This window comes from Dendrobium catenatum, unplaced genomic scaffold (genome assembly GCF_001605985.2).
Source record: "Dendrobium catenatum unplaced genomic scaffold, ASM160598v2 fragScaff_scaffold_231, whole genome shotgun sequence".
NCBI classification, from domain to species: Eukaryota; Viridiplantae; Streptophyta; class Magnoliopsida; order Asparagales; family Orchidaceae; genus Dendrobium; species Dendrobium catenatum.
Genome location: NW_021318693.1, coordinates 9,229,727 through 9,244,865, shown reverse-complemented (window position 1 = coordinate 9,244,865; position 15,139 = coordinate 9,229,727). Strand labels below are relative to the sequence as shown.

The 15,139-nt window shown below is 33.7% G+C and overlaps 1 protein-coding gene across 2 annotated transcripts in view; it reads left to right on the top strand.

Moving 5' to 3' along the window:
- Positions 1 to 745: 745 nt before the first annotated feature.
- LOC110106625 overlaps positions 746 to 15,139 on the top strand; it is a 52,858-nt gene continuing 38,464 nt past the window's right edge. The window contains exons 1-2 of one of the 2 annotated variants that reach the window (XM_020836574.2): positions 746 to 994; positions 10,184 to 10,342. In XM_020836574.2, the coding sequence (XP_020692233.1) occupies positions 932 to 994; positions 10,184 to 10,342 (222 nt within the window). In that variant the 5' untranslated portion in view covers positions 746 to 931. The remainder of the gene's footprint in view (positions 995 to 10,183; positions 10,343 to 15,139) is intronic. The other variant, XM_028693159.1, reaches the window with a different exon arrangement.

Sequence of the window (15,139 nt, the reverse complement as noted above, 5' to 3'; positions counted from 1 at the left end):
TACGCATACCATACGCAACGGGTACGCATACCATACGCGTTGTACGCAAAGGATGAGAAAAATATCACCAGAAATCTATGGTTTAGGGTACACTAATCGTTTTTGTTTATTGGAAGTTTAGTTTTATGATTTAAAGATTCAAAGTACTTATTATAAAATGTTAGGTTTTGTCTTCAACATATACGCAGAAAATAAGTGAAATTTATGCAGATTATACACATTGTGTACAAAGAAAATACGCAGAAAGAACGAAAATGGTGAGATAAATTTAAACTTTTATTGTTATTCGGAATGATTTAAATTTATTTTTTGGTTTCTTCAGCAAATACGCGTTGAATACCAAAGATATATGTAGTTCATTTTATGTCAATGTAAGAATTTTCGCACCTTTCTCTTTGCAGGTGAATCCTTTTCCACGTCCATGATGAGAAGAAGAGATTGCTGGAGGAATTCATCGAGAGTTTTTTGCTGGAAGCTCGGGAGAAATGGAGCGAATGGCCGAAATGTGGAATTTGGAAAATGTTAAAATTTTTCGCCTTTTTCATTGTATATACTGGGCGGGCCTCGTATTATTTACTCTCGAAAATACAAACGAGTCGGGCCTTAACTTTCCACGTAAGCTGGCCACACGTTATGTTTTTATTGGCTATTGTTACAGACCGAACACATCATTGTGATCAGATTCCACACAGAATAATTTCTCCATATATTTGAGTGAAGTCAAGCATCTGGATTAGTCTAGAAAGAATCCAGACACTGGACTTAATAATTTTGGGTATCATAGGCTGATCGATCCCCCAAAGATCGCAGTTGACCTCTGTCAATCCCGGTCTGCGGTCGATGCCCTAATCCCGGCGACAAATAAAGAAGCGGCAGTGTTGTTAGATTACCAGAGCTCGCTCGTTGCTGAGAGGAAGTTGGGGGAGAAGAGATGAGGAAGCGTGACTTGGGGATTCTTATGCTCTCCGCCTTTGCAATCTTCTTCTCCCTCCAGGTATTGATGACTATTATGATATTATCTTTTATATATCTTTCATCCTGCCGCTCTTTTGAGACCTTTCTCTATATGAAATTCTTCTCAGGTATGGTTAGGGTTTTCTGTTTCAAGCCAAAACCCCAGGGATTTTCACTTTTGTGGATTTGACCTCCTCAACACGTATTCTCATTCTTGTTCCCCTATCATTTTTTTGGTCTGATTTAATTATTTGTAGAGGAGTACGCTTCTCGTATATGGGGAGCATGTAATTACATAAGACTCAAATTTGTATAATAGTGTATGAATTCTAACTGGGATCGATAGGAGTGAATGATTTAATCCAGCTTGATGAGATCGGTAGTTGGATAATGAAAAAAAAGCTTTTGGATGGATTGAATGAAATAATCATTGTCCCGTGCTTCTTTGGTTTGACCGTTGAATCAACTATGGTTATTATTGAGTGAATTGTCTGTATGCACCTATCAGACTATTCCTCTCTGCTATTAGAGATTCATGGTATTAGTTTCCTAACTATTTTTGGATTCTGTATTCAGGCATATTTCTCTAACTGGTGATTTCTTTATTTTTCATGCATGATTTGTTTGTATTTTCCATGGATCAATAGGAAACAACAGTTGGCCATTAGTTGTGTATACATTTCTCTCTTAGCGTGCCATTCTTCTCATTGATAAAGGATTGTGTATTTATTTTGGAATCTGGCATAAACTTTCATGTACTCATGCTAATTGACACCTCCTGAGCACCTTAAGTTTTTATGGACTATTCATTTTAAAAAGAATTTGCTTTAGATTTACTTTACACCTTATTTGAGCAATGTATGCCTGTTGCTCGAGTTTTCTTAAATTCGTATAGTTTGTCACAGGGTTTACTCATTTAAAAGCTTGGTTTAGAAAGTTATGGGAGATATTTGAATAATGTTAATTAACTATTTTAATGAAATCTTCATGCCTAAGAGGATGCCGAATGGTTGGAGAATAAGCATTTAATTATCAATTTTATAATGAAAATGATACCCATGAAATTTAATTGAATCAAGCTTGTGGCCTGTGGATGATACAATAACTTTTGGAAGAGTGATTGGACAAATAAGAGAAAAATCATACCAAGCTTATAGAATCAAATAGTTTAATGAGAGTAAAGGGCAGCTATGGAATCAATTTTTATGCTATGATAGTTAATAGTAATGTGTAGACAAAGAAGGCAAGTCTTCATGTGACTTTTGTTAATCTTGAAGGGGCATATGACTTCATAAGATGGGAGCTGATTTGGTGGGTAGTAAGGAGGTACAATGTGTATGGAATGCATTTTGTAGTTTGTAGAAATATATATGATGATGTAACGACTTGTTTTAATCTTTTTTTTTTGTGGGATAATATTAGAACTTTAGAAGCATTTGTGGAGTGATGAAGATTTATCTATCAAAATAAAGTTACATCAAGGATCAACATATGTCCATATCTTGTATAGGTCACGGTGGTAACATATATTTTTAGTGAGATACCTTTTTGTATGCTACTTGTTGATGACTTCGTCTTGATAGATGAGTCTCTTGTCAATGTAAATGAAATTTTGAACAATGGAGAAAAATTGAAAGATAAGAGGCTTACAATTAATAGAAGAAATTTGAAGTATATTTTCCATATCTTGTTAGACATTGAATCAATAATGACCGATCATTAAGTTGGTTGTGAAGTTGCTGTGGATACCTATATGAGAGGGGTTTAGATATGGTTCTTGACTTGTACCAAAAAAGGGGAAATAGATGTAAGGAATGACTTATTAAAACCGAGGTGTTTGAGGCTATTACATAATAGAAGAATATATTATGACTCAAAGCTAATTTTTAATTTTTTTTATAAAGTTGACTTTGTGTTTATTTGAGACCGAGTTTAGGGAACACAATCGTCAATTGCAATTGAATAAGAAAATTGGTAAGGATTGGATGCAAAATGCTTACATTAGAGAGGCTTTGGGAATAACACTCATTGAGAATAGGGTTGCTAAGAATAGACTTATGATTTATTTGAGACGGCTGCAGCTTTTTATAAAGTTGGTTGTGAAGTTGCTGTGGTAAAACAACTTTGCTACTATTCTTGTAAAAAGTAGCACTCCACTACAAAAATTTAAAAAAAGTAGTGAGAAAATAGTAAGAAAGCAGAAGTCAAACAAAATTATGATTGCTATCTAAAAGGCAAAGTAACGAGAAAGTTATTCCAAACAGACCTTTAACTAGTTTGGGTGTGTATAAAGGAGGGAAAAAGGTTCACCAATAAGATGAATGTATAGAATCAATTTGAAAGTGTTAGTATGGAAATTAGGTATCACACAAATTACTTAACTAGAAATTGTGAACATTGAACTCAACTCTTCTTCTGGAGTAAAGCAAAGCACATTGAACTCAACTCTTTGAAGGAGCAGCTGAAAAAAGAAATTTATGATTTATAGATTGAAGAGGCGGTGGACGGTGGACTTTCGGAATTCAAATTAGCTTTACTTAGAGCTAAAGTGTTTGAGTTTAATTCGACTCTTGGAAGGCTGAATACATGGTGGAATCAAAGAGCAAAGGTTAAATGGGCTAAGGAAGGAGATACTAATACTAAATTCTATCATGCCTATGCGTCTGTTAGAAGAAGTGGTAACTGGATTCACCAAATCAAAGAAATTGATGGTATGCTAGTAGAAGACCAAAAGTTGATTGAACACACTTTCTTTCAAATTTTCAAGGAAAAATGGAAGTACAAAAATTGTAACTTAAAGAATTGGCCGAAACCTTCTTATGTGCTGGGAGAAGATGAGAAGAATTTGCTGTCAGCCGATTTCTCCAAAGAAGAACTAGATCTAGTTATCAAAAACCTGGAAGCTAATATCTCTCCCGGAGTGGATGGTATTTCCTATACCTTTATTAAATCTTATTGGCATATTATTATGATTGATGTTTGGGAGGCCATTAGTTTTTTTTTCAAATCTGGTATTATGTGTGATGATTGGAAAAATACTTTAGTTATTCTCCTTCCTAAGAACAACAATCCGATCTACCCAGCTCATTATAGACCTATTAACCTTTGTCTTTCAATCTATAAGATTGTGGTTAAAATGTTGTTAAATAGAATGAAAAGTTTTTTCCCTAAAATTATTTCTGAAGGGCAAGCGGCCTTTGTTAGAGGTCGGTCTTTATCCAACCATATCTTACTTGCACAAGAGACTTTCAACAAATTTAAATTTTCCAAAGCTAGAAAGGGTATGATGGCTGTTAAAATAGATATGGAGCAAGCTTATGATAGTATGAGTTGGTCAACTTTGGAACAAGTTCTCTCTATATTCGGTTTTCCAATCTGTTTCAGTAATATGCTTTTACAATGTATTCGAAAATTGAATTTTTCTATTATGGTGAATGGATGCAATTCTAATTGGATAGAAGGAGAAAGTGAGTTTAGACAAGGTTGTCCTTTGTCTCCCTATCTATTTATCTTGTGCTCTCAATTACTCTTGGATGCATTTTCACAAAGAGGGAAGAATATTGGTATTAAGATCTCTGCTAATGCAGAAAGAATTACTCATTTGCAGTATGCAGATGATATCATTATTTTTTCAGAAGCAAATATTAAAAGTGCAAAGAGAATAAATAAAATTCTGAAGAATTATGGGATGTGGTCCGGCCAAACTATTAATCACCAAAAATCTGCTATCTTGTTTGGGAAAGCTGTAAAAAGGAGGAGGAAAAATTCTATTTCCAGATTTTTGAATTTTAAAGTGGTCAAGGAGATGAGCTATCTTGGTATTAAAATGGCATTGAGGAGGTTGGTATTCGCAGACTTCCAAAGCTTATTGGAGAAGGCTTCAAGTAAACTAAATAATTGGGGAAACAAATATATTTCATTGTCGGGAAGTTATTACTTCTAAAATATGTTTTTTTCTCTCTTACCACTTTTGTATCTACTCATTCTCTTGTCCCTATGGGAGTCTTAAATGACATTGATAAAATGGGAAGAGATTTTTTATGGAAAAAGCAAGGAGGTGAATTTGGGCTTCATTATGTTGCTTGGAATGTGATTTGTAGACCCAAAGTATATGGTGGACAAGGAGTTATTTCTTCTTCTCAAAGAGTTGGCCCCTTGAGGGCTAAATTTGCTTGGAATTTCATCAATAATCCTTCAACTCTACTTAATAGATCCTTAATTGCCAAATATGGTAGAGATATTTGGAATTATGGATATAATAGCTCTTCTTCTTCAACTTGGAAAATTCTGTTAAATGGAGTTAGTCATCTGAAGCATGTGGTGAGATGGAATATTGCTAATGGTCTAAGCATAAATACAAATGAAGATGTTTGGTTGTTGGATAAGAAATTTGAAAAATGGCCTACATTCATTGCTTGCTTAGACCATAATTCTGGTAGCCTCAATGAATTCATCGCTGAAGGAGTATGGGATATCCCAAAGCTGAAAATTTTCTTCGGACAGGATCTAGTGGAACTTATTACCATGGTTTCAATCGATCCAGATAACAGTGAAGGTCAATTAGAATTGATGTTTAAACTTTCGAGCAAGTCATTATCAGGCTTGATTATGAATAAAAGTACTGATATAGTAGAGGAAGACACCAACTGGAAGTGGATTAAAAAATCCATCTTCGGCCACGGGTTGAAGCGTTCTGGTGGAGGTTAAATTTGAAAGCAATTCCAACTAATGAATTCCTGTTTTACAGAAGGATGTTGGATTGGAATGGTTGCCTGAGAGGATGTTCAAGTGCAGAAGATACGGCTCATGTTGCTACAGGTTGTGCATTCCTGATTAAAGTTTTAAAACTGCTAATCTCTTGGGGTTTTTAGGTTCCAGTTAACTATAACTTGGAGGATTCTTATAAAATCTTGTCTAATTTATCCAGCTCAAATCCGTTTTTGGCTAATTTGTATTGCTCAACCATGTTCTTTACTTGGAAAAGCAGGAATTTGTTAGTTCATGAGAAGAAAGAAAATGGAATTTATTCTATTGCAGCAAATTCAATTTGCTATGCTACTTCATCCTTTAAGCTTAATGTATATTCGGACTACTGGGATACTAACTGGCTGTACAAGCCGTCTACTTTTTGGTATCCTCCTCCTCCCGAATGGATCAAGCTTAATGTTGATGCTTCACTATTAAATTCCTATAAAGGTGGTGTTGATGGTGTCATTAGAGACTATAAAGGAAGATTTTTATGCGCTTATGGATCATCTTGCTTGCATTGGGATATTTCACATCTGGAATTATATTCTATTTCTTCATTGAAGAATTTCTTGCAAGGATGGATGTTTGAAGCTAAAGGTATTATCATAGAAGGTGATAATTACAATGTTATCAAATTTATTCAAAACATGGTGAATAAAGGGGAGTTCAAATTGGATCTCGACAAAGGTATTGATTTCTCTTTTCTAAAGGATTTCAATCAAATTTTATTTCATTGTATTGATAGAGATTGTAATAAGTTAGCCGATTGTTGTGCTAACATTGCTCGTTCTATAGATTTTTTTTGAGACGATTTGTCTTGTAATAATATCCCTCCTCATTTTATTTCTGTATTAAAGGAGGAAGGTGATAGAGTAGCTATCAATTAAGTCTTGTAATTTGCTTTTTTAATAAAATTGCTTTATGCATCTTCTCAAAAAAAAAAAAAAAAAAAAAAAAAAAAAAAAAAAAAAAAACTAGAAATTGTGAACATATATTGCGTAAACTAAAGTCGCTACTTGTAACTCCTGTTAAAATTGAATGTAGTAGAGGTATTCATAATTTTGAGCTTAAATAATCTGAATAAGGTTGTCGAGGGCGAAAATAAATCTACACTCTTTTTATTTACACATCTCATGCAGAATTAATATAATTTTGTTAAATCATCAAGGATTTTCCTGCATCAGTTTTCATCTTCTTTCAGTATATTTTTTTAATTTTTTTTTGATCTTTTCTTCTTCTTGCAACAAATATAGCAACATATCACCATTCTCGCAACTTTTCTTCTTTTTCTATCATGTTTTTTGTCCCTTATCAAATGAAAAGTAACTCTTGAATCTCTTTCACTCTCATGTCATGTTGATATACTATTGAAGAAAGAAGACTGAAATCTGATATTTTTACTAAAATTGATTGGCCAGCCTGTTGGCTTTTCACATTTTGAAGTAAGGGAAGTAATTATCAGCTAATGAAAGTGTCTATCAATTTGTCAATAAAGATTGAACATGTGGTGCATGGTTTGCTAAGTAGTTTTATGCTTCTGTTTACCATTCTAGTAAGCATATTATTTTGGCATTTTCACTTTAATGGATTCTGTGTTTCTTGTATTCTTATTTTTTGGGTGAAAAATAAGAACATATTTTTTTTTGTTTATAGTTCGAACTTTTTTTTTCATTTTACAAGTTGGGTTGATTAAGTTTCCTGTTTCACTTCTAATTATACCAAAATATTTTATTAAAATTATATTTATAGTAATTTAAAAAAATGGCTTCTTGTTACCTGTTTCACTTATAAAAATGGATATAGTACAACCCAGATTGACTATTTTCTTATAAGAAAATTAAATTGGTTAGACTGCAAAGATTGTAAAGTTATTCCCGAGTGAAAATTTATGTATCCAACATCGATTATTAGTTTTGGACTTTAAGATAAAGGGTCAGATAATAAAAAATAAAGTAAAACGATAAGTGATGACGCATCATCTGAATCCTCATCAAATGTTCTCTCTCTTACAATTATAATGGTTCATTGTGTTGTAATGTTACAGCAAAAATACGAGCACAACAAACTGATCAAAAACGTAATTAGAGATATGAAAGGTTGCTAAACAATGTAGAGGAAGAAGATAAACACAAAAAAATCTAGTAATTAGCGGCTATCAAAAGGATTCAGTTACATATTATTAATTATTCTAATATTTGGATATGAACAAAGTTTCCATAAAACACAAAAAAATATTTTTCAAAGAATTTATAACATAAATTGTATCGGATGTAATGCCATATAAGAATGGTATCGACAAATCACACCTCATATATCAAGCATGAAGCTAGTTACTAAGGAAACTTGAGTTTTCATTTTAGATATACATGTGGAACAAGACTACAGCAAGGTATTTCATCCCTTGAATTAAGTTATTTTAAGTTAACACCGCCCTAGGCAATTCATCAGCCACCATAGGTAATTCATCCCCTCGATCTATGAGTTTTTCCTTTGATAATGCACTTGTTGTTATTATTGTTATTATTGGTATTATTAATAGTAGTATTATAGATTGCAATGGACTAGTAGCAGAGTAATATATATAAACCCTTGATATGGAAATTGAGCCAAGGAAATATTCATTGCCTGATGCTACAGATTGCAATAAAAATATATATCAATATCAATCAATCGTTAATATAAACCCTACTACTACTACAACAACAATACAAACAAAATTATATGCTCATATCGACGCCAAGGACTAGAGTAGAAACATAAGGCTGCAATGGACAATGAAAAATCTATGGTGCTAGAGGCAAGCGTACAGAGTCAACATCATCATGGTCACCTTATCGATGAGATGGCGATGGTAATGATGGTTATGAGAAAGAAAGGCCAACTCTAATCTGACTATTTACGATTCTCTTTGTGGCAAAGGATTGGAACTAGGATTTTAGAGGATGAAAAAGTAATTGCCTTTTATTTCCAAGAGAGAAGCTAGATTTTCCTCCACTTATAAAGTTAATGGGTTGAGACATTTAGAAGATCACCATAATTTTTTCCCTCTTATCCATCTTTAGTCATGGATGTTCTCACTAGACATTTGCAAGAGGATGTACCTTGGTGTATGCTTTTTGCTGATGATATTCTTCTTGTTGATAAGACTAGAGTGGGAGTTGAAAGTAAACTTGAATTATGGAGGTCAACATTAGAGACTAAAGGTTTTCGCTTAAGTAGATCTAAAACGGAATATATGGAGTGTAATTTTAGTACTAATAGACCTACCTAGTGAGGGGATTGTAACTTTGGGCGATCAAGTCATTAATAAGAGTACACATTTTAGATATCTTGGATCTATTGTTCTGAGTGATGGTGAAATAGATGGGGATATTACCAGCAGAATTCAAGTTGGATGGTTGAAGTGGAGGAATGCATCGGGCTTGTTGTGTGATAGAAAAGTACCCCTCAAACTTAAGGGAAAATTCTATAAGATGGTAGTGAGGCTTGCAATGCTTTATGGTGCTGAATGTTGGCCATTAAAAGAGAAGCATAATATTAAGTTAAGTGTGGAAGAGATGAGGATGCTCAGGTGGATGAGTGGCTTTACCCTTAGAGATAGGATACGAAATGAGCATATACGTGAAAAGGTTGGAGTAGCTCCAGTAGAAGATAAGATTAGAGAGAGTTGACTTAGATGGTTTGGTCACTTAAAACGGCGGCCTTCCAATGACCCGGTTAGGAGAGTAGAGGTATTAGATTTGACTTATGTTAAGAAAGGTAGAGACAGACCTAAAAGACCTGGTTAGAAAATATTAGGAATGTCCTTTCTTTATTATTAGATTTAAACGAGAATTTGACCTTTAATAGGACTCAATGGAGAAAAAGGATTCATGTAGCCGACCCCACGTAGTGGGATAAAGGCTTGATGTTGTTGTTGTTGTTGCTTCTTATTTGACAAAGGAAACACTAGAAACCCTTTACTCTGGCCTTTTAGCAATGGTGATTTTCGGTAGTGGCATCTTACTGCTTCTTCCACATTTACTGAGCTTGAATTATTTAGTCATTGGTCATAACCAATCACAACTGTTTTTGTTTAATATGTTTTCTCACTTTCTTGGGTTGTTCTATAACTAATTCATGGATAGTTATTTATCAGACATTTAAACTTTAACTTGATAATCATTGTTTAATTACTAATGGATATCTTGCTGTAGCCTTCGCAAACTATTTATTTAACACCAGGTTGTTTGTTGATTTAAGTTATGGTTTAGTGAGATTAAACCTTCAATCTTGGTTGAGCATAGCACAGAACTCGATCTAGTGCAAAGAAGTTTGGTAGCATTAAGTGAAAAATCTGGTGGTTTTAGGGGATTAATCGGATTTAATATATAAATAATTCTTATAAAATTTCCTTTGATATTTGGGAATTCCAGCTGATTTTGGGAACTTTAAAGAATGGCAAACATTCAAATGCTTTAATATATTTGTCTCTTCCCAGCATGAAGGTGATCTATCTTTTAAGGAGGCTTGGGTACATCTCACCGATGAATACCCAATCAAATATGAAGCTGAGCGCCTTCCACCACCAATTGTTGCTGATCTGAATGGGGATGGAAAATTTGAAGTGCTTGTTGCGACACATGATGCAAAAATTCAGGTTGGTTGAATTATTACATCCATAACTGTCTTGTTAATTTGTATTTAAGTAAGTTAACTCAAATTTTTTTAATAATACTAAATTTCATTTTAATTATTAAAATTGATTTATATTAATTATTAAGATTAATTTATTTGTTTCTAATTTATGTGATTGAATCTTATTAATTTTTGCTTAAAATTTTCTTATCAATCCTAATTAGATTGATAAACTCATACTATATATATGTTAATATAATAATAAGAATTAATTATTAATTAATATAATATTAAACTAATTCAGAAAAAAAAATCTGTAATTTCTAAATGAAGACCTAAAAATCAACCATCACTACATGAGAAATTGAATTTCTTTATTAATCAATTGGCTGATTCTCTTTCCCACGTGATATACTATTGCTATGGTTTGTAAAGAAAAAAAGATGAGCAAAAATAACAAAGCTGATTGGAGCAAAACCGAAGTTAGGATAGGTGTGAAGGTATTCTTCTTTGTCATTACTTACCTATTTTTATAAATTCTCCTTTTTGGTTTGGCTATGCTCTTCCTAAACCTTTAGGCCTATCTAGGGTTTGCTTTTCCTCATTGTCTTTGTTGCTGCTTTAGCTTCACGTGTTTTGTTGAAGTAGCATTTTGAAAGAGTTGCTAAAGAAGTTTCTTCACATCCTTCAATGACATTGTTCATGTTAGATCACAAGTCACCATGGTAGTTCGTCAAGAAATGACCTTAATCCCTTTTTGCGCACTTCTTCGGCTAGATCCCATAAATTTGCCGAACCATTTACTAAATTAGGGATTTAAGGCAAAACTAATAAGGAATGAGGTTTAAATTTTTTAGGTTTTAAAGTTATTGTTTTTGATGGGAGGATTTAGGCTAAAAACCGCTTAAATCCTTCACAAACCTTGCATCCAAGTGTTTGCTTTTCCTCATTGCCATTTCCTCTTTGTTGCTGCTTCAGCTACGTGTGTCTTGCTGAAGTAGCATTTTGAAATAGTTGCTAAAGAAGTTTCTTCGCATCCTTCGACGACATTGTTCATGTTAGATCACAAGTCACTATGGTAGTTCGCCAAGAAATGACCTTTCTCCCTTTATGCACAGTTCTTCGGTTTAGATCATATAAATTTGCCAAACTATTTACTAAATTTGGGATTTAAGGCAAAACTAATGAGGAATGAGATTTAAGTTTTGTAGTTTTCAAAGTTATCATTTTTGCTGGTAGGATTTAGGCTAAAGCCCTGCTTAAATCCGTGCTTAAATCCTGTACAAACCTTGCATCCAAGTAGCTCCTTATTGATTCTTTTCGTTTACCAAATTGTAGCATTGAGAATTTTCAAGGGTTTATTTTGGGCATCTTTTTCACAGCTTTGCTTTCTAGATAGCTATGACGCTTTTATCTTGGTAAATGCTCGGAATGTGAGGGCTTATGAAGTGACTGAAATCCACAATTGCCTCGGACCCTAGAACTAAATGGAGGACTACTGAGGAATAGTACCTCAGACTTAAGTCTAACGGAGTGTAAGGGACTTACAAATTACATTTCATATGAGGCATAGTCAGCCTGACCTTTGGATTTATTGCCCTACTTGTAAAGACTACTAGCTAAACCCACTTAAGTGCTTTTTTAAACTATGATATCCAATCTCAATGTATATGAAGGTAGAGAGATTATTTTATTTAGAAAGTATGACTTACAATTTGGTTTTGAGGCAAGATGCCTAATCATGAATGATATGCAGAATTTTAACTCATAAAGATGCAGATTTTTTAATTATCTGATCCTTAAGTGAAGGCTTTTCTACATGAAACTCACTGGGATATGCATGATTAATTTGAATTTTGAAAAACTTAGCTCCTTGAAGGGAGCCTTGCAATTTTTCTTATATTTGAAAATCTTGGAGCCTATAGTTGATTTTAGATTGCTTATATTTTAATAGGTAGAAAAATTAATTTTGTCCTAAGAGCTTACTGCATCAACATGTCCAGGCCTCCCTCAAGCAAAAGCAAAAAAGAAACCTAAGAAAAATATGTATTTTCTAATGCACAATCAGATAAACAAATCAACACATGCTTGCATATATGAATCAACCAAGGCATAAATATAAATAATGTCCCAATAATTATAATTAAGTTTGGTAGCAGAGTTGCTTGCCATTATATAGCCCAGACAAATATTTATTTGCAGACTCTTACTTGTGGGGTGTTTAAAGCTTCAACTTTCAAGTAGATCTTGGGCTTCACCTTTAAGCAGGTACATCCTCTTAGTTCACCTCTCATCCAACTGAACCTCAAAAGTTCAAGTACAACTTAAGTTTAATCAAATTTATTTGAAAAATGAAAAGACTCAAAGCTGCAAAATAAAGTTTTACAAAGTAGTTTATATAACAAAAATATCACATACATAATTTGCCAAGCCCTTGCTTCTATTCTATTGACCACATCTATTGGGGGGTTTAATCACCACCTGTCATGTAAGTATTTTTATTTATTATTTATTACGCCCCTTTTGGATATTGCTACCTGTAAGAAAAAAACATATATATTTCTATATTATCCACTTAAGGGCAAAAATGCCCATAACGTAGACAATTCAATATTCATCACATCACAACATCAAATACATGCGCAGATAAAGAAAAATTATAATCCTATCATGCCTAGGGGGCTGTGCATCTAAGTGTGTGAGGCTTGTGTGACGTGCCACACTATGAAAAGGTATTTCACTTAGAGTTTGAGTTTAAGAGAGAGTTGCCCAACATATAGCTTTTGGGCTTGATGTTGGAGGACTCTCCTTACCTTTCGGAGCTTAGAGAAGAGGATTTCCTATAACTTAGAGGTTGAAGGAAATGTGATGGAACCTATAGCTTTGAAACTAAGGAAATGGGACATTTTCCTTAGCTTTTGGAGCTCGGGGGAGGGAAATGTCATACAACTTTGATGTTGGAGGAGAAGAAAATAAACCTAAAGCTTTTGGGCTAAGGTATGGAGTTCTCTTTAGCTTTGGGGCTAAAGGAAAGGAAAAATGTTCATCATATAGCTTTTGGGCTAAGTGTTGGAAGATACTCTTTAGCTTTTGGAGTTAAAGGGGAGGATGTAGGAATCCAACATATAGCTTTTGTGCTAAATATTTGAGATTTCTCCTTAGCTTTTGGAGCTAAAGACAAATAGATCTCCTACAACTTGAAAGTCATAGGAGATAGAGAGGAAAACTATAGCTTTTGAGCTAAGGTAAGAAATCTTCTATGGCTTTTTGGAGCCCATAGAAGTTAGGGAAGATTTGTAGTTTTAAGGCTACACATCAAGAGGTCTCCTTAAATCTATTTATTCAAAGAGAAGGACACATTTGCTAAGTTTAGGCCAAGCAATGACATGACAACTCATTGAGTTTTGCTATCACAGATGAGGAATTAGTTTTCTAAGTGTATGTAAGCAAACATAGAAGGTTGATGTGTAGGTTTTGGCTACAAATCACGAGTTTTCCTATAAATTTTTGGGTATTCAAGAGAAGGTATTCATTTTTCTAATTTGGGTAAGTAAATGAGAGGATTTCCTACAAAAGTTGTAGGAAAGAGAGATGTAGTATGCAAGTTGGAGGTTGCAAACTATGAATGAATCATTGAATTTTCTCTTCAATGGGTTATATTCATCAACCTAAGTTTAATTAGGTAAATGAAGAAGATTGACATGTAAGTGTGGATTACATATCACATATAATTTCTTTGAACTTGAGATATCCAAAGAAAGATTTTCATTCACTCAATTTAGGTTGGGAGAATGAAGACATTTCCTATAACTTTTGAGTTTATAAGTAAAGAAGCAAAGTGCAACTTGTAGACTACAAGTTGGAGAAGTTCCTTTGAATATTTGGTGTTTAAAGAAAAGAATGTTCAGTCGTCTAATTTGTGTTAGAAGACTTAGAGGATTTTTTACAATTTTGGCTTGTAGAGATGATGAATAGAATGCAACTTAGATATTGCTAATCCGAGGAAACTCTTTGAACATTTAGTGTTCAAAGAGGTGAGGTCCATTCCTCTAAGGGGGTTGGAGGGATGATAGAAAGGAAGTGGAACTTAGGAGTTGCAAACTAGGAAAGATTTCTTTGAACTTTTGATGTTCAAAGAGAGATGATCATTTACTTAGTTTAGGCTATAAGTAAATGGAAGAGATAGGATTTGGGTCCTATGCGGAAGAGGATTATTTGTTGGTTTCTTCCTCCAACAAATAAGGCAGAAGAGACTTAAAAAAAAAAAAAAAGGCAGAAGAGACTTGGAATTTGGTTCCAAGTTCAAATAATTCATGAAATAGTGTATTTGAAGCTTTTGGATGTTTCAAAATAATATGCATGAGGAGGATATTTGGTGGTTTCTTGTTCTAAAAAATGAGATAGGAGAGCTTGAAATTTGGTTATAAGCTTAGGTTTTATGGCATGACACAGGATTTTTGGGGAAATCCTAAAATCTTGCAAGAGAGATTGGATGATGGTTGTGTGTTGATTTTAATATCATCAAAGAATTCAAACATTCGGAATTTGAAAACCACTATGATTTTTGTGGTGACGAAGGGCAGCTGGTTTGTCGGTTTCTTGTTCCAACAAATGTGTTAAGAGAAACTTAGAGTTTGATTCTAAGTTCAAGGACTTGCAACATGATGTACTTAGGACTTTCGAGAAATCCATAATACAAGACATGAGGAAGATTGATGAGAACTTGTAGGGGAGGCTAAGAGTCATGCAATGCATCATATAGAGCCTTGAGGGGTTTCCAAATATCATGCATGAAAGGGATATGCATGATTATTTGTTG